Source organism: Scyliorhinus torazame, chromosome 3 (genome assembly GCF_047496885.1).
Source record: "Scyliorhinus torazame isolate Kashiwa2021f chromosome 3, sScyTor2.1, whole genome shotgun sequence".
Classification (NCBI taxonomy): Eukaryota; Metazoa; Chordata; class Chondrichthyes; order Carcharhiniformes; family Scyliorhinidae; genus Scyliorhinus; species Scyliorhinus torazame.
In genome coordinates, this window is record NC_092709.1 from 303848211 (window position 1) to 303872300 (window position 24090).

The following is a 24090-nucleotide window of genomic DNA, read 5'->3' on the forward strand; positions in this document are numbered from 1 at the left end:
TTCACCGGCTCCACGAACGAAAGGTCGGCCGGCCGTGAGCCGGAAGTGATTCTCCTCCTTCAAGGTTACCATAGCAATATTCCAGCTCTCGCCTGTTCACCTGCCTCCATTTTAAATGAAACGTTTTCAGTTTCGCATAAAAGATGTCTTTCAAATTCAACCCAGAACTGATTTAGCAGAGGCTTTCCAGAGTAAGAAAGTCGGCAAATTACAGTCGGCAAATTGCAGCCTGGTTTTTACAAATTGTATCGATCATTAATGGATAAGCATATTTTAAAGTTATCTAATCTTCGCCATGGGAAAGAACAGGATGTAGCCTTGGAAATTAATAATTATGTTCACTCTTGTAAATACAAGGTTTTTGTCATGATATCCAGATCAACAGTTTTGGCTGAGCTGAGATTTGGGGTTTTGTTTTGTCACTTAATGTGCAGCCAACAGTCCATCCCAGCCTGGCTTAAATTGCAGATTTTAATGTACTCCCCCCACCCCACATCTCGCAACATTTTCTCGCACCACCCCTTCCCTGGTCAGCCGCTTGACAAAACTTTTCCCCAAAAAGGGTGCGCGTAGACTGAAATAGCTTTAAAATTACTCAAATGGATCACAACGAAGGTTTGCAACACTGCTGTAATTTTCGGTGAAGTATCTAAACCCAATCCATACAAAATATTTCACAGCAAAATAAAGCTACATTTATCAAGTTCCAACCACATTAGCATTAACTTTCAGACTCGTGGTGGTGTTACAAAATTCTGAACTGTATTATCCATTTGCAGTTTAATCCTGCCGACACCTGCAGCCCGTTTCACATGGGAAAGATCACAGATCTTTCGGTTAGCCAAGTCTTTTTAAAACCAAATCAGTTACGTAAATGTTTACGTAAAAAGCTACGTCATTTAGAAGAAATGCATTCCCCCTAATTTGAACATTCATGAAGATATAGGTGTACTTATGGGATTTAAACATCTCTCCACTGTCCTATTTTATAAGTTTGAAGCAACCAGTTAGAAGCACTGGAAGCAAATATTGTGTGTTCACATCAACCAACTGGGTAATATTTAAATTATGAAATTTGGTAAATTGAATGTTCAGGCTGTTTTTTGTCGTTTTCAAGTGAGGCCTATTATGTATCACCACAATCTGTATTCGCTGGAAAATTGTCCAAGCATATTGTTGCAGTCTCCTTAGCAGGTGAAAATTAGAATTATTTTTCCCCATCATTTGACATTGCAATATTGGGATTTATTTGACCATCACTAATTAAGAGGAAATACATTCTGTTCAAAAAAATTATAAAAAGATTTTGTATCTGCAGGCATTTTATACTAGTTCATTGATTACAGTGATCTATGGGACAGACACAGTATCTAAGCTGATAATTGTGTGTTGAACATCCACCATGGGTCACTCAATCCAAATTTGTGACAACAATTGGTGATCTAAATAAATTGAAGGATGACTTAGTCACTAAATCAAATCTTCCTTCTTTGGAATTAGGATCAATTTTAAAATAGGATCTTATCTGCTTGCTTTAGTATTTTACAAACTGAGAATAAGCACTAATGTTCAGTAAATGCCAGATTACCTCATTGCAAGCATTCAGACTGTTCAGAGGTTAACCCACTGGTGCTTAGTGTCCGATTGGCATTGAATTAGCATTTCTAAAGGTCCTCACAATTTTCTCCTCTTCTTTCTTCCTAGCCTGTAGATATTGTCGTCTTGTTGCAGTTCCTGAGGCAGAGAACTATGTGGTGCTTCAGGCAAATCGGGCATGCATCACATGCAGCTTTTACAATGATCATCAATAGCCAATTTGCCAGAGGATATAACCAATCCCAACTCTAGGACAACCACAGGTTTACTTTCATAGAATTTAGTGCAGAAGGAGGCCATTCGGCCCATCAAGTCTGCACCAGCTCTTGGAAAGAGCACCCTACTTAAGCCCACGTCTCCACCCTATCCCAGTAACCCAACCTAACCTTTTGGACACAAAGGGGCAATTTAGCATAGTCACTCCAAAGCCCTTCTGTGCCCGGTGGGCACCGCAGGAGTTAGGGTGCTTTATTGACCTCTTTAATTGCACTCTTATTTGATGTCTTTAAGTTTCCGTTGATCTTTGTTATGTTCGGGTAGGAGCGGCCCCTTTTTGCTTTGTCCCTCAAGTTTGTTTCCTTTCCTTTGTTTTGTTGGTGGACCTCAAAAGAGTGGCCACTCCAAAGCCAGCACTCCTAGTGCAGACTTTGGAGTTGTGAGGTTGTTGCTGTTGTGGAGAGAGGCAGCTGCTCTGTCGCTCAGTTTGCTGCTGCCAGCTTTATTTGAAGCTCAGTGGTAGAGAGCTCAGGGAGCTGCAAGAGAGGGAAAGAAGTCTGCACAGGTGAAGGTTTGGCCTGACTTGGATAGAGCTCCAGCCTGGGACTGGATTTATACTCTGCCTGCCTGTCTCCCTGCATTTCCACAGCTTGCAGCAGAAGCAGAGGAGGAAGGGCCAGGTTTGTTTGCTGCCCATTTTGATGACTGCATCATCTGTAGAGCCCTAGGGCCTGAGGCCTCCCAGCAAACCGGAGGCTGCTGCAACACTTTGAAGGGGACGAAGAGGACAGGTTGGTGCATCTGGACCATCTGCCGATTACGCTGAGACGGGATAATATCTGTGGACTGTTTTGCTGGGCTGATAACCCTGTCCCCCACCCACCTGCTGCTGGATTGAAGATTTTTTGGGGGACCAGCCTGGTAGACTTTCCTCGACACCGGCCTGTCCTTTTGTGCCTTATCATCTTGTTCCTCCGTCCGCTTTCCTCCCTTCTACTTGGGGGCACGCCGCGGTCCGTCCCCCTGTGCCACATCTTCCTGTGTCTTTCCCCCCCCCCTCCAGTTACTCTTTCTTTTCCCCTTCTCCCCTATTGTCACCACTGACCAAAATGGCAGCAACGCCGCCTACGCCGGTGGTGGGGCCACCTATGTGGGTGTGGTGGCCTCCACCCTTCCCACTGCTTCCGGGGCTACGTCACAATTTCACCTCATGACCCAAACACCTGGGGTGAAGTGCTTCGCCCACCCCACCATGTTAGTCGAGGTCTGTGTCTGCTATGGCCAAATTTGTCTGCCCATCGGCCATAGTTGCAGCCTCAAAAGGTTTATGGCAAGGCTGTCTTCTTTTTGAGAGCCAAGCGGGCGGTCCACCTCATCCTGGAAAAAGGGCTCACGGTGGGCGGGATCTACCTGGCAGTAGACGTGCTGGAGGTCACTGCCGAGTTATTCTCTCTAATGTCCTGTCTTTTATTCCCAGGAGCTCCTGCTTACCCACCTCCATCAACTGGGGGAGGTACGGTCCAGGGTGGTACCGCTCCCGCTCGGCCTCAAAGACCCCACCCTCAAGCATATTTTCTCCTTCCGGCGCCAGGTCTTTGCTTGCCTGACAGGAGGTCCTGGAAGGGGCCTTTGCAATCCCCTTTGGGGATGAAACCTACCGCGTCTTCTGGTCCACAGCCGCCACTCCCTCCTTCCACTGGCCTTGCAACTGACCCCCATTGGGGGAAGCTATATCGGCGCCACTGACATCTTGGCTGCTGGCGTGGAGGTGAGGGAGCGACCGCGTGGCCGGAAGGCTGAGAAGATGACCAACAGGGCGATTCGCCAGCGGCCGGGTTCAGATCCTTCTGACCCTGACTGACCCAGTACCCCTGGCTAATGACTCTGGTGCAGCCATAATGCCTCGCCCCACCATCACCCAGTAACACCCTCAGCCCGGTGACATTTCGCCATCGGATGCCAGGCCTGGCGACATTTCTGCACAGGCTTTGAACCAGAGGGTGCTCTGTCCCAGCCACAAATTCTGGAGAAGCATTGAGCGATGGGGAGTCAGCCTGGAGGGACCTCCAGAGATAGTCTCCCCGGTGTGTGACCCTCTCCCCCGCAAATGGCGTCAGTCCAGGTTCATTCCCATAGATGTGACGCCCAGTCCCCGAAAGAAAAGAGGCAGGGGGAAAGTGAGGAAATCCCGGCAGCACCCACTGTCCCCCAAGAAGGGTGCTACGGGGTCGGACGGGACCCGTTCCACCCAGTACAATTTAGTACCCCGGACTTGTTCAATTTCTCAGGAGAGGGTTCAGCGATGACCCCCTGCTTCTTGGGTTCTTAGCGGGTTATGGTTTTGGAGACCCTCTGTCCCAACCGCTGTCTTCAGGCACCTCTGCCACCATCCCAAAGCTGTTGCCGGAGTTGTTTCCAGGGCCTTCCGGTGACCAGGTGGCAGGGGCAGAGCACTGATCTGCACCACCGCCTCCCGCTGGCCTGGGTTCCCGGGAGGAGCCCGAGGAGATCCCACTTATCGATGACCCCGGTGGCAGGATCAAGGCAGCTCCGGAGTTGGTTGATGGGCTCGTGTCGCCCACCGCACTCAGTGTGGTGGAGGATCCTGGCCCGGATGGCGACTGTCCAAAGGCTGTGAGCCGCCCAGTGTTGGGAGCGGAGGGTGCACGAGGCTCTCTGCAGTGGGGTGCAGGGCTCACTCGTGCCCAACACTGTCGCCCTTCAACCCCTCTGGGGACTCCTGGAATCGGGCAGATCATAATTGAAGGTTCTTTTGTTTTTCTGCCTCTGTAGATAGTTCAGGCAGTACCATATTGGGCCCCCCTCCACCAACACCCGATCCCCTCCCTCCCCACCACCCCCCTTCCTTTCCCTTTTGTTGGTACAGAGGCGAGGGTATCTGGTCTCTCCAGCGCAAAGTTTAGTGTTTGTACCATTTGTTTTTTGTACTTCAGTCCCACGCTCCTGATCTTCGGGCACCCAGTGCGAAGAGGGGCAGGGAAGGCGGTGGACCTCCTTGTGAACCTGCTCCTGGGCCTGGCGAACGCGCCATTCAAAGGTCCAGGCAGCGGGCGACCGAGGGGTTTGTCCAGCCGGACTGTCTGCCTTCCAGGGGGCTACATTTGCGGCCAAGTGTCCATAGAAAGGGAGCATGCGGTGTCCACAGGCACCATCGAGGCCTTCCGTGCCCAGTGGGGACCACAGGGGTTGGGGTGCTTTATTGACCCCTTTAATTACACTCTTATTTGATGTTTTTAAGTTTCCGTTGATCTTTGTGATGTTCGGGCAGTGCCCCTAACAGGAGCAACTCTTTTTTTGCTTTGTACCTAAGTTTGTATCCTTTCTTCTATTTTTTGGTGGCCAATCCACCTAATCTGCACATCTTTGGACTGTGGGAGGAAACCGGTGCACCCGGAAAAACCCATGCAGACACGGGGAGAAAGGGCAAACACCAGTCACTCGAGGCCGAAATTGAACCCGGGACCCTGGAGCTGTGAGGCAGCAGTGCTAACCACTATGCCACCCCGAATTTCAAATCGCATTTTCTCCCACCTAATCTGCTCAAGACCAAATGTAGAACATGACCTGGCAAAACTAACACAACACAGGGATGAAAACTGGAACACTTATTGGTCTCTGTGGCTCAGTCAGTTCAGTTGGTTCAAGTAGTGACTCAGCGGACCAAGACAGCTAATTGCTGTTGACACTTTTGGATTCATATTACTGTTGGAAGTTAGAGTGAAACACTGGTTGGGAAGGAAAAATTTTAAATCACGGCATTCTTTGCCATAGCGTAATGACGCAAATTGACAGCTTCAAATATTTTCACATGCCATGTTGAGAAAGAAAGGGGGTTCTTACTTGTTTGGCAGATTTGTGTGATCAAGCTTTAAAAAAAAAAAAAAATCACAAATTGCAGCAATGTCCCTTGACAATAAAAACAGAAAATGCTAGCAATATTCAGCAAATCAAGTAGCACCAGTGGAACGCGATACAGAATTCATGCTTCAGGTCGATCACCTTTCATCACTCAATTTCTCTCTCCACAGATGCTGCCAGGCCTGCTGAGTATTGCCAGATTTCCAGTATCCACAATATTTTCCATTTGCATCAATAATATTAGTTCTTATCCCAACATGAACAATCTAGTGCCAAAAAAAGACCTCAATAATGCGTAAAAGATTAGGTAGGTTATAATGTCGTCATGTTAGAAGTAGGGTTGATGACTACCCAAATATTAGGAGCATTTTCTCCAGCAGAATAGTAGAGCTCAAGTTCAACGGATTGAATGATATTTTCTCATTCTTGTATGCATACATCCTACTGTAAAAGTACAGCTTCAAAACATGAAATACTCAAGGTCTGCTGTAAAATAGTTACTTATTGCAGTCACATTTATTTACTTTTGTACAATGCTGCATGCACCAGTCCTCTGCCACACAATCTCTCATGGTCTGTCACTGAAAAGAATAGAGATGGTAGAGATACAACAAATCTAAAACAGCTCATTCATACCAGTATTCAGACCGAGACAAGGCAATGTTTCCACACATACAAACGTGAAAGGGAGGATAAATTCTCTAACAGCTCCATAAGTAACTACACAATGCAGCAAAGGATTGGGATAAAAATATACCAAGCTCAAACAAATTTCTTTCTGAACATGGCTAATAGTGGAAGCTCTGTAGTTAGCCTCTTTCCTGAGAAAACTAAGGGCAAAAAAATACTATTTCTGTTTAGTAGACAGTCTACTGTTGAAAAGGGTGTGTGAATATAAAATCAAGTTTGATTATGACGATCTCTGACCATCATAAAATAACATGCCAGCACTAATTCATAAGATCATGGGGACCACAGTCAATCTTTTAAACTAGATGGAAAGGAGGATACAATTGAGATGGAAATAAGAAGGAAAGTGGGAGAAGAGAAGTGCACCTGCATCAGAAATATCAACTGTTGGCACAACTTTAAATCCAAGACCATATCATCACAGCGTGAAACCTTACAGACTTCACCAGCCATTGAAATTTAACAGAATTATTGAGATAACAGGGAATAATCGATATGGAAGCCCCTGACACCGTAAGCTGGTAGAGCAGTAGCTACAAACAGGGGGACATTTTTTTCAGCAGCATCAACAGTTGATGAACTATTAATGAAGTTTTGGCACAGTTAAATGTCATCCACAAATACCATTTGCTCACAAAAGGATTATTTTAGTTCTATTTCATATGAGCATCCCTGATCCAAGCTTGTTAACCTTTTGTTAACATTTCAAACTTTAAAAATATATAAACTTCATTGATATAGACTGCTAGTACAGGCACATAAACAGTATGTGCTATTAGATGCTTCACGTTCGGAAAGAAATATGATCCACTGTCAGTTTTCAGTTCAGTCGAGTAGATTCACTTCAGGTGACCCACACCTCAGATCATCCATTTTCTCAGAAAGAAGGCGATCAACTTTGTTCTGGAAGATAAATCAATTTTATTTTTCAAAAGATAAGCGTTCTTCATGTCTTTTTACAGAGCCCCTGCAGTTTCTTTATCACAGAAGAATAAATTTTAGCAGGAACTGCTCAATTAAACAAAAGTAGACAAGTCCTTGAGCCACATTTATGAATTGTCAATGACTAGATAACAGCAGAGTCCCTCCAATTAGAGATAGTATGTGGTGTAGAGAGGAAAGGTTATGGTCAGTGGTGTCAATAATCACAAAGCTTTCCTGTCAGCTGCTACTAGTGCACACGGCAGAGTCCCAATGGTAGCAAGAGAATTCTTTGCTTTAATTCTTTCATGCAACATGGGTGTCACTGGCCAGGCCAGCACTTATTGCCAATCCCTAATTGCCGTCATCTTGAAACACTGCAGTCCATGTGGTGTAGGTACACCCATGGTGCTGTTAGGGAGAATTCCAGGATTTTGACCCAGCAACGTGGAGGAAAGGTGATATATTTTCAAGACAGGATTATATTTGGTTCGGAGGGGATCTTGCAGGTGGTGGTGTTCTTGTGCATCTGCTGCTTGTCCTTCTAAATGGCAGAGGCCACCGGTTTGAAAGATGCTGTCGAAGGAGGCTTGGCGAGCTGCTGGAGTGCATCTCATGGATGGTATACACTGATGCCACTGTAAGTTGCTATGGCAGGGAATGGGACATTTTATGTGGTGGATGGGTGCCATTCCAGCATAACTTTGTCCTAGATGGTGTTGAGCTTCTAGCGTGTTGGAGCTGTACTCATCCAGGCAAATGGAGAGTATTCCATCTCACCTGACTTGTGCCTTTTAGATTGTGGATAGGCTTTGGCAAGTCAGGTGGTAGGTACCCGTCTCCAAATTCCCAGTCTCTGACCTGCTCTTGTAGCTACACTATTTGACTGATCCTGTTCAGTTTCTGGTCAATGGTAGCCCCCTAGTTGTTAATGATGAGAAATTCTGCTATGGTAATGCCATTGAACTCCATAGGAAGATGGTTTCAATTCAATTCTATATTGTTGGAGTTGACCAGTGCCTGAATGTTACCTGCCACTTATTAGCACAAGTCTGAATATTGTCTAGCTCTGGTTTCCTCCCACAAGTCCCGGAAGACGTGCTTGTTATGTGAATTGGACATTCCGAATTCTTCCTCAGTGTACCCGAACAGGCGCCGGAGTGTGGCGACTAGGGGATTTTCACAGTAACTTCATTGTAGTGTTAATGTAAGTCTACTTGTGACATTAATAAACATTATTATTATATGTTGTTGCACATGGACATGCTATTTTTTTTTAAAAAACATCCTTCCATAACCTTGCCTTCCTATCCCAGTCATCTCCTTCAGTCCTACAATCCTTTGATCTATTTCCACTAATCTAATTTTGGCCTCAAACACTGGCGTAGTCTTCTGTTGCCTCAGCCCCCAGCTCTGTAAATCCCGTTCTAAACCTCTTGAGCACTCCGCCTCACTTCTCTCCTTTAAAGTCACAGTACAAAATCATACTCCTCACAAAGTGTTTGATCACCTGTGATTATCATCTCCTATATGACTGTGTCATGTTTTTTTTAAAAATGAATGTTTTATTAAAGCTTTTCCAACCAACAGTTTTACATAACAAAGATAGAAGTACAAACAATAATAAAAAATCAAAATAAACAAGAATTATTAAACAGAACAAGGTGGGTGTTGTCTTCATACAAAACTTACATTATATCAACAGTTCTTCTCCCCCCCCCCCCCCCCCCCGCGGATGCTGCTGCTGACACTGCTCCCCTAGAAAGTCAAGGAAAGGTTGCCACCACCGGGAGAACCTCATCAAGGACCCTCAAGGCGAACTTTATTCGCTCCAGGCTGAGGAACCCCACCATATCGCTAACCCAGGTCTCCACACACGGGGGTTTCGAGTCCCTCCACATTAACAAGATCCGTCTCCGGACTACCAGGGAGGCAAAGGCCAGTACCTCGGCCTCTTTCGCTTCCTGCACACCCGGATCCTCCGACACCCCAAATATCGCTACTGTTGGACTCGCCTTCACCCAAATGTCCAAAATCCTAGACATCACCCTCGCAAACCCCTGCCAGAATTCTTTAAGCGCCAGGCATGCCCAAAACATATGGGCATGGTTCGCCGGACATATGCCCGACACCTCCCCCCCCCCCCCCCCCACCCAGATGCCAGACATCACCCTGTCCTGGATCCTACGTGGGGGCAGCAGCGGAAATGTCCCCACCTGTTTTCTAAGAAAGTCCCGAACCTGGAGGTACCTGAACGCATTCCCCGGGGGCAGGCCGAACTTCTCCTCCAGTGCCTGCATGCTGGGGAAGGTCCCGTCTATAAACAGGCCCCCCATCCTCCTAATGCCTGCCCTATACCAGCCTTGAAACCCCCCATCCATCCTACCTGGAGCAAATCTATGGTTATTCCGTATCGGGGTCCACACAGAGGCCCCCTCCTGCCGGTGTCTCCTCCACTGCCCCCAAATCCTCAGTGCCGCCGTCACCACCGGACTTGTGGTGTATTGCGCTGGTGAGAACGGCAGCGGAGCCGTGACTGGTGCCCCTAGGCTGCTGCCTTTGCATGACGCCGCCTCCAGCCGCCCCCATCTCCATCATCCACTTCCTAATCATGGCCACATTGGTCGCACAATAGCTACAGAAGTTCGGCAGAGCCAGTCCCCCCCCCCCCCCGACTACGCTCCAAGAATGCCCTTTTAACTCGCGGTGTTTTATTCACCCCCACAAATCCCCTAACAATCCTATTCACCTGCTTAAAAAAGGACTTGAAAATGGGGAGGCACTGAAAGACGAAGAGAAACCTGGGGAGAACCGTCAACTTCACAGTCTGCACCCGTCCCGCCAGGGAATGCGGGAGCATATCCCACCTTTTAAACTCTCCCTCCATCTGCTCCACGAGCCGGGTTACGGTGAGCCTGTGCAGTGCATCCCAGTTCCTGACCACTTGTATCCCCGAGTACCGAAAGCTCCTCTCCACTATCTTGAGCAGGAGCTCCCTCAGTCTTCCCCACGTTCAATTTATACCCCGAGAAACTCTCAAAGTCCCTCAGGATCCGCATGACCTCCCCCATCCCCTCTAGCGGGTCCGAATTGTACAACAACAGGTCATCCGCGTAGAGGGAGACCCGGTGTTCCTCCCCCCCGCACACCAGCCTCCTCCAATCCCTTGAAGTCCTGAGCGCAATGGCCAACGGCTCAATTGCCAGGGCAAACAGCAACGGGGACAGGGGACACCCCTGCCTCGTCCCCCGGTGCAGCCTGAAATACTCCGACCTCAGCTGGTTTGTGGACACACTCGCTACAAGGGCCTGATACAGCAGCTTGACCCACCCTATGAATTCCTCACTGAATCCAAACCTGCCTAACGCCTCCCACAGATACTCCCACTCCACCCTGTCAAAGGCCTTCTCCGCATCCATTGCAGCCACCACTTCCGCATCCCCCCCTCCAAGGACATCATGATAATATTCAGGAGCCTCCTCACATTAGTGTTCAGCCGCCTGCCCTTAACGAAACCCGTCTGGTCCTCCCCAATCACTCCCGGGTCACAGTCCTCTATTCTGTTGGCCAGAATAGTTTGGCGTCTACATTCAGGAGCGATATCGGCCTGTAGGACCCACACTGAAGCGGATCCTTCTACTTCTTCAAGATAAGCGAAATCAATGCCTGCGACATCGTCGGAGGGAGGGTCCCCCTCTCCTTTGCCTCATTGAAGGTTCTTAACAGGAGCGGGCTCAGTAGCTCCGAGAACTTCTTATAAAATTCTACAGGGAAGCCGTCCGGACCCGGGGCCTTGCCCGACTGCATGCTTGCTAGCCCCGACTACTTCCTCCAACTCAATTGGGGCCCCCAATCCCTCCACCCACTCCACTTCCACCCTCGGGAACCTCAACCGGTCCATAAACTGCCTCATCCATTCCCCCTCCCCAGGGGGTTCCGACTCATACAACTTCACGTAGAACTCCCTGAAGACCTCAATGACCCTCTCTGGGCTCAACACCATGTTGTCTTCCTTATCTCGCACTCCCCCAATCTCTCTAGCAACCTTCCTCTTGTGTAGCTGGTGTGCCAGCATCCTACTCGCCTTCTCCCCATACTCGTAGACTGCCCCTTTCACTTTCCTTAACTGCACCTCCGCCTTCCCAGTGGTCAGCAAGTCAAACTCCGCCTGCAGTTTCTGGCATTGGTTCAGCAGCCCCCCCTCTGGGGCCTCCGCGTATCTCCTGTGTCCCGAGTATCTCTCCCACCAGCCTCTCCCTCTCCACCCTCTCCTTCTCTCTGTGGGACCTGGTGGAGATTAAATCTCCCCTAACGACCGCCTTCAAAGCCTCCCACACCACTGCCACCGTTATCTCCCCTGTGTCATTCGCTCCTACATAGTCCTTAATGCTCCTCCTTATCCGCCGACACACCTCTTCATGGGGTGGGGCAGCACGTTAGCATTGTGGATAGCACAATTGCTTCACAGCTCCAGGGTCCCAGGTTCGATTCCGGCTTGGGTCACTGTCTGTGCGGAGTCCGCACATCCTCCCCGTGTGTGCGTGGGTTTCCTCCGGGTGCTCCGGTTTCCTCCCACAGTCCAAAGATGTGCAGGTTAGGTGGATTGGCCATGATAAATTGCCCTTAGTGTTGGGTGGGGTTGCTGGGTTATGGGGATAGGGTGGAGGTGTTGACCTTGGGTAGGATGCTCTTTCCAAGAGCCGGTGCAGACTCAATGGGCCGAATGGCCTCCTTCTGCACTGTAAATTCTATGATAATCCGCCAGCAGCCCCACATCAAGTCTCCAGAGAGGACGCTGACCCCGCTCCACCCCCAGTCGCAGGTCCACCCAGTGCGGGGCATGGTCCGAGACTGCAATGGCCGAGTATTCAACCCCCTCCACCCTCGGGATCAGCGCCCCACTCAACACAGAGAAGTCTATCCGCGAATAGACTTTATGGACGTGGGAGAAAAAGAAGAACTCCTTCGCACTTGGCCGCGCAAACCTCCACGAGTCCACACCCCCCCATCTGGCCCATGAACTCCCACAGGGCCCTGGCCGCCGCAGGCCTCTTTCCCGACCTGGACTTGGAACGGTCCAAGATCGGATCCAAGACAATATTAAAGTCACCTCCCATAATCAGGTTACTTGACTCCAATTCCGGGATCCTACCCAACACGTGCCTCATGAAGTCCGCATCGTCCCAGTTCGGGGCATATACATTCACTAACACCACCCGGGCCCCTTGCAGCTTGCCACTCACCATTATATACCTGCCCCCCTTGTCCGCCATGGTGCTCTCCGCCTCAAATGCCACTTGTTTACTAACCAAAATTGCCACCCCTCTGGTCTTTGAGTCTAACCCAGAGTGAAACACCTGTCCCACCCAAGTTTTCCTGAGCCTCGTTTGGTCCGCGAGCTTTAAGTGCGTCTCTTGCAACATGGCCACATCCGCCTTCAACCCCTTTAAATGTGTGAACACGCGGGACCTCGTGACCGGCCCATTCAGGCCCCTCACGTTCCACGTGATCAGCCTGATCGGGGGGTTGGCCACCCTCCCATCCTGTCGACTAGCCATCTCCCTTTTTCCGCCAGCCACGTGCCCCCCGCCTCCCGTTTCCAGCCCGCCCCTCGGTGGCCCCCCAGCCTGACTCTCCATCCATTCCTCTCACCTGGCTCCCCTTCAGTCAGCCAAGCAGCCTACCCCCCCCCCCCGAAGCATCCGCATAGCTCTGATTTCCCCCCACTGTGCTTCCGTGAGTCAACTCACCCATGCTGACCCCGGCCACTCCTGCCTCTATATGCCGACCCTAAAAGTGTTGCTTCCTTCGGGCCACCCAACCCCCCCTCCCCCCCCCCCCCCCCTCCCCGCAGGGTAGAGGGGCAAGCGCCAACCGGGACCTTCCAGTGCGCCAGACAACCCGTCCCGGGCGTTTCCCGCCCCCTAAAACCAAAGCCCTGGAAAACAAAAACAAACAACAAAACCACCAACCAAACTGGAGCAGACAAGCAAATAATCTTATGCTTTACCCGCCATCTTACCCCCGGTCCACCCCCACCCGCACAGTTCACCCCCGTACAACTGTCCCTTAGTTCTGGTCCAGCTTCTCGTGCCTGATGAACGACCACTCCTCATCCGACATATCAAAGTAATGATGCCTGTCCTGGTATGTTACCCAGAGTCTCGCCGGATGAAGGATTCCAAACTTCACCCCTTTGCTGTGGAGGACTGCCTTAGCCCGGTTGAATCCCGCAAGCCTCCTCGCCAACTCAGCTCCCAAGTCCTGGTAAATGCAGATCTCGCCGTTCTCCCACTTACTGCTCCGCTCTTTCTTCGCCCACCTCAGGACTCGCTCCGGCTGCCAAACGATGAAACCGTATCACCATCACCCTTGGTGGCTCGTTCACCCTCGGCTTTCTGGCGAGGTCCCTGTGCGCCCCATCCAGCTCCAAGGGCCGCGGGAAGGTCCCCGCGGCCCATCAGCGTCCCCAGCATTGTGGCCATGTACGTGTTCTCGTCCGCCCCCTTCGCTCCTTCGGGAAGGCCCAGGATCCGCAGATTATGGCTCCGAGACCTGTACTCAAGGTCATCAGGCCTCTCTTGCCATCTCTTATGTAGCGCCTCGTGCGCCTGCACCTTCACCGCCAGGCCCAGGGTCTAGTCCTCATTCTCCGCCACCTTCCTCCTCACCTCCTTGATCTCCTTCTCCTGCGCCACCACAATCTTCTCCATGGAGGCCAACATCTCCGTTTTAAGCTCCATAAAGCAGTTTTTAAGGAATTCTTGTTCTTTGGCCCACTGGGCCCACACCTCCCGATCTACTCTGGCTGCTATTTGGTCTTCCGGATCTTCTCTGCCTCTTCCCCGCGTTTGCGCGTCTGCTGGCCCCACTCCTGGTTCTCTCCATGCAGCACCTGGGGGGAACCTCTCCAGCATCCGTTCCCACACCCGTCTCAGCCTCCAAGTGCCGCCGCCGTCCCGTTTAGCGGCCCGAAATACCGATCTCAGCGGGAGCTGCCGTGAACGCGACCTAGCTGGTCATGGCCAACCCCTGGAAATTCGTCATGTTTTGTTTTATAACTGCATCTGTGAAGTGCCTTGGGACATTATATTACGTTAAAGGAGTTAAATGAGTGCTATACATTGTTGTCTGTGACCTGGTGCTGAGACGGTTAGTCTCCAACAAGCACGGTAGCACAGTGGTTAGCACTGTTGCTTCATAGCTCCAGGGTCCCAGATTTGATTTCCAGCTTGGATCACTGTCTGTGCGGAATCTGCATGTTCTCCCCATGTCTGCGTGGGTTTTCTCCGGGTGCTCGGGTTTCCTCCCACAGTCCAAAGATCAGGTTAGGTGGATTGGCTAGGCTAAATTGCCCTTAGTGTCCAAAAAGGGGGGGGATCTTATTGAAACTTACAGGATACTGCAAGGCCTGGATAGAGTGGACGTGGAGAGGATGTTTCCACTTGCAGGAAAAACTAGAACCAGAGGGCACAATCTCAGACTAAAGAGACAATCCTTTAAAACAGAGATGAGGAGGAATTTCTCCATCCAGAGGGTGGTGAATCTGTGGAACTCTTTGCTGCAGAAGGCTGAGGAGGCCAAATCACTGAGTGTCTTTAAGATAGAAATAGATAGGTTCTTGATTAATCAGTGGTTATGGGGAAAAGGCAGGAGAATGGGGATGAGAAAAATATCAGCCATGATTGAATGGCAGATCAGACTCGATGGGCCGAGTGGCTTAATTCTGCTCCTATGCCTTATGGTCTTACAACCATCTTCCTTTCTGCTAGGTATGACTCCAACCAGTGGAGAAATTTCCCTGATGGGCCCCCATTGACTTTACATTTACTAGAGCACCTTGATACCGCACTCAGTCAAATGCTGCTTTGATGTCAAGGGCAATCCATTCTTATCTCACCTCCTGAGTTCAGGTCTCGTTTGGACCAAGTCCGAAATGAGGTCTGGAGCTGAATGGCCCTGGCTAAACCCAACTCAGGTTCCTGCTGGGCAAGTAAAGCTCAACAGCTTTGCCGACAACACTGTCTTATCAGTTTGATAATTGAGTGATAGGGCAGTAATTGCCAATCAGAAAGTACCCACATTTGTCTTTCTGCACCTCAACTCCAATCTACCTACTTTAAGTTCCATAACCCTTCGATAACCTTGCCAAACAAAAATCTATCAATATCAGTTTTGAAGTTTTCAATTGACATGTTCTCAGCAAGGAAAAAAATTCAATTTTCCCCTACCCTTTGCGTGAAGAAATGATTTGATATTCTGCCTGAACAGCCTAGCTAATTTTGAAGTTATGTCTGCTTCTTCTAACTCACCGACCCCCCCCCCAACCAGAGAAAATAGTTTCTTTCTTTACCCTATCAATCCCTTTAATAATTCTTAACATCTCAATTAGGTCACCCCTTAATGATGTGTATGAAAGGAAATACAAGGCAACCTATTAAAACTAATCCTCATAATGTATCCCTTGCAGCTCTAATCATTCTGGTGCATCTGCATTGCATCCCTTTGCAGGCTGTTTAGAAGTGAATGTAGTTGTCCAGATGGCGTCTCACCAAGGTTCTCTACAGCTGTAACATAATTTCCACCACTTTGAATTCCAGGCCGCTTGAGACAAAGGCCAATGTTCGATCAGCCTTTTTAATTATTTTCTGTCCATGTCCACTAAATTTGTTTTTGGTGATTTTTGTACAAATACTAATCTTTATTAGTGCCACAAGTAGGCTTACATTAACACTGCAATGAAGTTACTGTGAAAAGTCCCTAGTCACCACACTACAGCACCTGTTCAGGTACACTGACGGAGAATTCAGAATATACAATTCACCTAACAAGCACATCTTTCAGGATTTGTGGGAGGAAACGGAGAACCTGTAGGATACCCACACAGACATGGGGAGAATGTGCAGACACTGCACAGACAGTGACCCGTCAGTGCAGAGTCTGCACATTCTCCCTAGTGCTGTGAAGCAACAGTGTTAACCACTGTGCTACCGTGCCACCCTCTCTGCTCAGTCTCTTAAGTCATTCTTAATTTCTTGCCATTCACAAAATACCTTGATGAGTTCTCAAGTCCAAAGTGGAATGACCTTATATCTCCCTACATTGAATTCCATTGGGAAAATATGCGTTAATAAATGAAAAAGCGCACAGTGTTAAAGGCCAAACAAGTTTCACTAACTTGATTGAGTTCTTTGATGGAATAATTAAGGAAGGCTAATGAGAGTAATGCTGTTGATATTGTGAAAATGGACTTCCAAAAGCTCAATAAATTACTAAATAATCAACATACAAGATAGTTTCTCTATTACTCCTATTACCATTTCACCACTCTTCACTGGACTCTCCAACATCACCTTATATAATAGAACACTACTCTTCTCAGTCTGAATTCCACATATTACCACCTTTTCTGGCAATATTTCTCTCAAACTACATAACTCCTCCTCTCTTACCATCAAACATTCTCCATTCAAGCTGGCACTTAGCCGGTGAAACGTAGAATCCAACCCATGATTTTCCACTCACAAAGCCATGATGACTGTCCGTAATGAGTTCTTGCCTCTCTGAATGCCTGAAGATCCTGTCTCTCAGAATACCTCCTAACAACTTACCCACCACAGACGTTAGGCTCACCGGTCTGTAGTTCCCAGGCTTTTTCCTGCAGCCCTTCTTAAACAAAGGCACAACATTTGCTACCCACCAATCTTCAGGCACCTCACCTGTGGCAATGGACTAGTTTTCTGTTGTGACAGGATTAATTTCCTTTGATTTGCTGACTTCATCTCTTGGAAGTTAAGACATGTAAATATTTGCAGAGTCCTACACTCACATGTTTTAAAAGAGGAGGCCTAGCCAGGCACTGCCAACGTGCTTCTGTTGTGAAGGCAATCCAGCCAAACCCATACTTTATATCCACACTGCCTAGATAATATTCAGGCACTGGCGTTTAATGTCTTCAAATCAGTGATCTGAGGCCTGTTTTACCTCAAATGCTGTTGCAGTCGAAAATTAGTTTATTATTTTGCAGGCAAAAGCTAGTACGCATGGGGTCTTTGGGCCACATGACTCCAAGAGAATCCAGATGAAAAAGATCCTCTTTTAAGAGGAAATACATTCAATTTGCTTCATCAATGCAGATTAGAAGAAACACTACACAAAAATAGGTGGCAGTGTCGAGCACAGAGGTATAAATGCAAAACCACTGAGCAACAGTGAAACATCAATTTGTGACTGTAATCTCCAGCATGTGGAGTTTACCAACCTTACCTGTGAGAAGGTCAAAGAGCAAACAACCAGGCACATCCAAAGGGACGAGTGCTCATGCTAGAATAATGACTGGTTGCAGAAATGTGCAATGATAAAGTTAGAAATGTACAAGAAGTCTGAACTTTTTCTGGATCTAGAGGTTGTGAAGGAAACCAGGAAAGAAGTACAAACATGTCCTTTATTGTTGGGATGCCAGTTTTAATCACCCAATGAAGCTATACTGGGTAGATACGTTGGAGTGGGCATCACAGGCTATACTGCACACCTTAGTTAACGTTTCCAATGTCGCACTACCAGAAATTATCTATAGCCTGCCCCCAAACGTCTTGACCAGAGATCATCTTTATCAGGGGCTGGGAGTGGTGAGTAAATTGAACATGGGAGGAATTAAGTACAAAGGGCCATCGTGCCTTTGATGAAAAATAAATATTTTTTTAAGTAACAACCTTATATTCTCTTATTATGTGGATACAAGCTCAAATCAATCATTATTTAATTATTTTCAATCAGAAAATGTGCTTTTGTTTTTAGGCTGCAGAAAGCTTAGAAAGAATGGTGGAGATCAGGCAAAGAGGAAAGGAGTAGCAGGAAAGAAGAGGGTGTGGAAAACAGCATCCAGCATTATTAAAACTCTTTTGCATTTGGAGTCTGGAATCTGCCCAGACTAGATATGCAGTCTTAACATGAAAATGATAATATCTGTGTAGTCACAAACAGATATAAGATCTTAGTTGACATAAACACTTACCAATTCCAGTTTTGTTTCCTCAATTTTCACTTTGGCACTGTAGAAATTCTGCAAAACACAAGTTCAACGTTGCAAAATAAAGAGATACTCTTGCACAGAAACAAATTAGAAGTCACATTTCAATTAATAATGAAGCTGCACAAGAGAAGTTGCATTTGACACAGAATTTGAACTCCTGACTCCAGTTCCTAATCTTGCGGCACGGTAGCATAGTGGTTAACACAGTTGCTTCACAGCTCCAGGGTCCCAGGTTCGATTCCCGGCTTGGGTCACTGTCTGTGCGGAGTCTGCACGTTCTCCCAGTGTGTGCGTGGGTTTCCTCCCGGTGCTCCGGTTTCCTCCCACAGTCCAAAGATGTGCGGGTTAGGCCATGCTAAATTGCCCTTAGTGTGCAAAAAGGTTAAGTGGGGTTACTGGGTTACAGGGATAGGGTGGAGGTGTGGGCTTGGGTAGGGTGCTCTTTTCAAGGACTGGTGTAGACTCGATGGGCCGAATGGCCTCCTTCAGCACTGTAAATTCAATGATTCTATAAAATGAAGGGAGGCAGTGGCATAGTGGTATTGTCACTGAACTAGTAAACCAGAGACCTAGAGTATTGATCTGGGGACCCAGGTTCAATCCCGCCACTGCAGATGGTGAAATTTGAATTAAATTATAAAAAATCTAAAGATGACCATGAACCATGACGATTGTCAGAAAAACCTATCTGGTTCACTAATGTCCTTTAGGGAAGGAAATCCGTCATCCTTACCTGGTCTGGTCTAAATGTACCTCCAGACCCACAGCAATGTGGCTGGCTCTTAACTGCCGTCTCAAGGACAATTAGAGATGGGCAATAAATGCTGCACAGTCAGCGATGTCCAAGTGCCATTAACAAATTACAAAAAACAGATGTAGAGCACTTACGGGCGTCAAGTCAAGGTAGGATTTCAGTTTTACATTCAAAGATTCTACTTCCTTCTTCACATTTTCAAGTCTCTAGAAAACAAAGATATAGAATAATTAAACTCAACAAATTCCACTTACCCCCCTTTTTGGGCCAGGGTTTAGAAACTCCAAAGTATATTATGGAGTTCACCTGACCTATAACTTTTTATTGAATTTAGCTAGGATGAGCACAACAGCCTGCATTTGAGGTGTGATTCAACAGTCTTCCTAGACACTTTAATCAAAATAAGCTTTATTCTAAGAACTTAGTTAACATTTATAATGAACACACAGCAAGATTTTTTATCAATTACAAATATAAAGATACCCCACAACCCCAGTAATTTATGTATAACACTTAATGAATTCCCCCTTAACTGTTACAATTCAAAAATGAAACCCCATAAACCAAAAACCCCTTTTTTAAGGGTGTGGCCTAGCACTCTGCATTCTGACTTGAATAAGACTGGTTTTTCCTGCGATTCTGACCCATCTCACCAGCAGGTTTAACTCCTTCCGGAAAGCAAACTATATTGTTCAAGTTGCCAAAGCAAGTAACTAAACAACGTTTTTTTTTCATGGAATAACTCCTTTTTAAAATAAAAACAGAGAAAATACTTATTTTACAGTCCACAGTAGTCCAAGCTGAAAGCAAAAGTAAAACTCTCAGCCACAGCTCAGCTCCACCCACAGAAATGACATCACTGAAGCCATGTGATAAGACAAAAACCCCATTTGACAGAAATTGCTTCTACATCATCCCCCAATCCTTCACTCTCAAATCAGTAGTCTGTCAAATCAGTAGTTGAGAGACAAAGTGATCTGGTGACTTGGCAATGCAGGTTTATAATGTTCCATCCATGGATACTCAAACACAGAATTACAATACAGGAGGTGGCTATTTGGCCCATAGTGTCTGCACCAGCTCTCCAGATCAGCACATCACCTAGTACTTTTCCCCCCCATCAGCTCCCTGTACTTGCTGCATATTCTTCCTTTTCAGATAATAGTCTGATTCCATTTCGAATTGAACCTGCCTCCACCGCACTCTTAGGCAGTGCATTCCAAATCCTAACCATCACTGCACAAAAAAAGATTTCTCCCCATGTCGCTTTTGCCTCTTTTACTAATTACCTTCTCATTTGCAATCTTTTCACGAGTGAGGACCGTTTCTCCCAATTTAGGTTAGGCACGCTACAGCCTTCCGGTCTCAACATCGAATTCAACAACTTCAGATGATTAGCTCTACCCCACCTCGACAAGCTTGTTTTCATTCCATTTCATTTTAACGGCTTTTACCTTTTATTTATTTCTTGTCTTTCTTCATATATATTTTTCCCCCATCTTATTCCCCCTTTCTTTACCTTTTCTCCCCTTTTTCTCATTTTACCTCTCTCCCACCCATGTCCCCCCTCCCCCCACATCTACATCTGTCACAGCACGGTAGCACAAGTGGATAGCACTGTGGCTTCACAGCGCCAGGGTTCCAGGTTCGATTCCTTGCTGAGTCACTGTCTGTGCAGAGTCTGCACGTTCTCCCAGTGTCTGCGTGGGTTTCCTCCGGTTGCTCCGGTTTCCTCCCACAGTCCAAAGACGTGCAGGTTAGGTGAATTGGCCATGGTAAATTGCCCTTGGTGACCAAAAAGGTTAGGAGGGGTTATTGGGTTATGGGGATAGGGTGGAAGTTGGGGGTTAAGTGCGTCGGTGCAGACCCGATGGGCCGAATGGCCTCCTTCTGCACTGTATGTTCTATGTTCCCTGTGATTTTAGTTTCTCTGCTGTTGGCCTTTCACACCTTTTATTCTCTCTGGGGACTGCCATTAGCACTCTTCCCTTGGCTTATGTGGCTATGACGCATCTTTCATTCACTCACCCTACAGTATAAATATCTCCCACTTTCTATGTCGCTTTGTCAAAGCTAACTTTTTTTTTAAAATTTAGAGTACCCAATTCATTTTTTCCAATTAAGGGGCAAATTAGCGTGGCCAATCCACCTAGCCTGCACATCTTTGGGTTGTGGGGGCGAAACCCACGCAAAGTCGGGGAGAATGTGCAAACTCCACAAGGACAGTGTGCTTTGTCAAAGCTAAGGGTCATCTGGACTCGAAACGTTAGCTCATTTCTCTCCTTACAGGTGGTTCCAGACCTGTTGAGATTTTCCAGCATTTTCTCTTTTGGTTTCTCCCAATTTAATCTGTCCAAAATAACAAAGAAAGGAAGAACATTACAGCACAGGAACAGGCCCTTCGATCCACAAAGCCTGCACCAATCCAGGCTCCTTTTTTAGACCTACTTATTGCCCAAACGATCTGAATCCCTCCATTCCCCGCCCATTCAGGTGTCCTGCCTCCACCACCTCCACTGGCACCGCATTCCAGGTACCCACCATCCTCTGGGTGATACATCTCCCCCCCAAACTTTCCCCCTCTCACCTGGAACCTGTGCCCCCTTATAATAGAGTCTTCCACCTTGGGAAAAAGCTTCTGACTATTCACCCTGTCTATACCTCTCGTAATTTTGTACACCTCAATCCCTCAGCCTCCATCTTTCCAACAAAAATGCTTATTGGATTGGATTTGTTTATTGTCACGTGTACCAAGGTACAGTGAAAAGTATTTTTCTGCGAGCAGCTCAACAGATCATTAAGTACATGAAAAGAAAAAGAAAAGGAAATAAAAGAAAATACATAATAGGGCAACACAAGGTACACAATGTAACTACGTAAGCACCGGCATCAGATGAAGCATACAGGGGTGTAGTGTTAATGAGGTCAGTCCATAAGAGGGTCATTTAGGAGTCTGGTAACTGCGGGGAAGAAGCTTGTTTTTGAGTCTGTTCGTGCGTGTTCTCAGACTTCTGTATCTTCTGCCCGATGGAAGAAGTGCCTTATCCAACCTCCCCTCATAGCTAGCACCCTCCAGACCAGGCAACACCCTAGTAAAACTTCTTTGCACTCTCTCCAAAACATCCACATCCTTCTGGTAGTGTGGCAACCAGAACTGCACCCAATATTCCAAACATGGCCTAACTAAAGTTTTCTGCAACTGTAACATGACCTGCCAACTCTTTACTAGATGAAGGCAAGTATGCCGTATGCTTTCTTGACCACCTTATCGCCACTTTCACGGAACGATGGATCTGAATGTCCAGACCCCTCTATGTTAATGCTCCTTAGGTTACTGTATATTTCACACCCGAATTTGATCTTCCAAAATGCATCATTTCGCATTTGTCTGGACAAAACTCCATCTGCCCAACTCTCCAGCCTTGTGATTTTGAATATGTTAAATCTACACTTAACCTTCTTTTCTCGAAAGAAAAGTGTTTCTAATCCATCTTCATACTGGAAGTTCCTCCTCCTTGAAGCCATTCTTGTGAACCATTTCTGCACCCTCTCTAATGCTTTCACATTCTTCCAAAGGTGCGGCGCCCACAACTGAACTCAATACATCAGCTGAGACCGAACTATTGACTTATAAAAATTCAACATAACTTCCTTACTCACGTATTCAGTGCCCGTGTTGTCTCTCAACCTGTCCTGCCGCCTTAAATAATTTATCCATAAACACCCAGGTCCCTCTCCTCCTGCACCCCCTTTATAGCTGAAGCTGTTATTTTATATTGGGCAGAATTTCCCCCAAATTTGTCAGTGTCAGGCTCGGACTGAAAACTGGCATGCATATCTCCAGATGCACTGCCAAGCTTTCAGACCAGATCTTCAGCCAGTCCGATAAAACCAAATCTGGAGGCATGGTTTAAGCGGTCAGTCTGGCAGGGCTGGAATTGATAGAACCGGCACCACAACATCTTTAAAGGCACCGAGGTTGAACTTACCCTAGCCAACGCCCCCCCTCCCAAAGCAACGGGGTAACCCCCACCATCATATAGGTATCACAGGCACTCTCCGCGACCCAGGCAAATTCCCCCCTCTTTCAAAGGCATTGGCCCTCTCCCCTCCCCCACCACACGTAACAGGAACCCCCACCCCAAATGCCCCTCCTCCCCCAAGGATCCGCTCACTGCCAGGTTGGCACTGCCAACGTGTGCCAGGCTTGTCCCTTTCCCCTGGGGGCTATGCTTAACTTGGCACCCTCGGCAGGATCCCTTCGACGGAATCCTGTTCTTCTGAAAGTACTGTAAATCTCGCCGAGGTGACGTTCCATTAGTGAGGTTTGAATATTTATTGGGGGGGGGGGGGGTTGGTTAATGGGTGGGAAGACCCATTAATAGTATTCAAATTTATTAAAATCCATTTAAATGAGGTTCCTGCCCTTTGTGGGTGGCAACCACGTCATGCCACCAACAAGGGGCAGGATAAATCGGGAAACGAGATCTCGCCAACGAGAATCTCGTTTTCTGTTTCTTGCGAGATTTTGCACTCGTGTTGACATTTCCATTTGCGGTGAACGCAGGCACAAAATCACCCCCATTGTTTCTCCATTCCTACCAAAATTAATCACTTCATATTTCTCTGCATTGAACTTTGCCTGGCACACATTCCACCAACTTGGCTGTGTCCCTTTGCAATTCTATGCTCTCCTCCTCACAGTTCAATGATTCTAAGTTTTCTATCACCTGCAAACTTTGAAATGGTGTCCTTCACACTAAGGTCTTTTTTCTATTATATCCCTGAATGTGGGTGTTGCTCTCTAAGCCAGCATTTTTAAAAATACATTTAGAGTACCCAATTCATTTTTTCCAATTAAGGGGTAATTTAGCGTGGCCAATCCACCAACCCTGCAAATATTTGGGTTGTGGGGATGAAACCCACGCAAACACAGGGAGAATGTGCAAACTCCACACGGACAGTGACCCAGAGCCAGGTTCGAACCTGGGACCTCAGCGCC

The 24090-nt window shown here is 47.4% G+C and overlaps 1 protein-coding gene across 1 annotated transcript in view; it reads right to left on the minus strand.

The window, feature by feature from the left end:
- Nucleotides 1–6175: 6175 nt before the first annotated feature.
- haus1 (HAUS augmin-like complex, subunit 1) overlaps nucleotides 6176–24090 on the minus strand; it is a 57304-nt gene continuing 39389 nt past the window's right edge. The window contains exons 7-9 of the mRNA XM_072497486.1: nucleotides 19223–19294; nucleotides 18317–18364; nucleotides 6176–7284 (exon numbers count right to left, since the gene is read on the minus strand). Coding sequence (XP_072353587.1) covers nucleotides 7207–7284; nucleotides 18317–18364; nucleotides 19223–19294 — 198 coding nt within the window. The 3' untranslated portion in view covers nucleotides 6176–7206. The remainder of the gene's footprint in view (nucleotides 7285–18316; nucleotides 18365–19222; nucleotides 19295–24090) is intronic.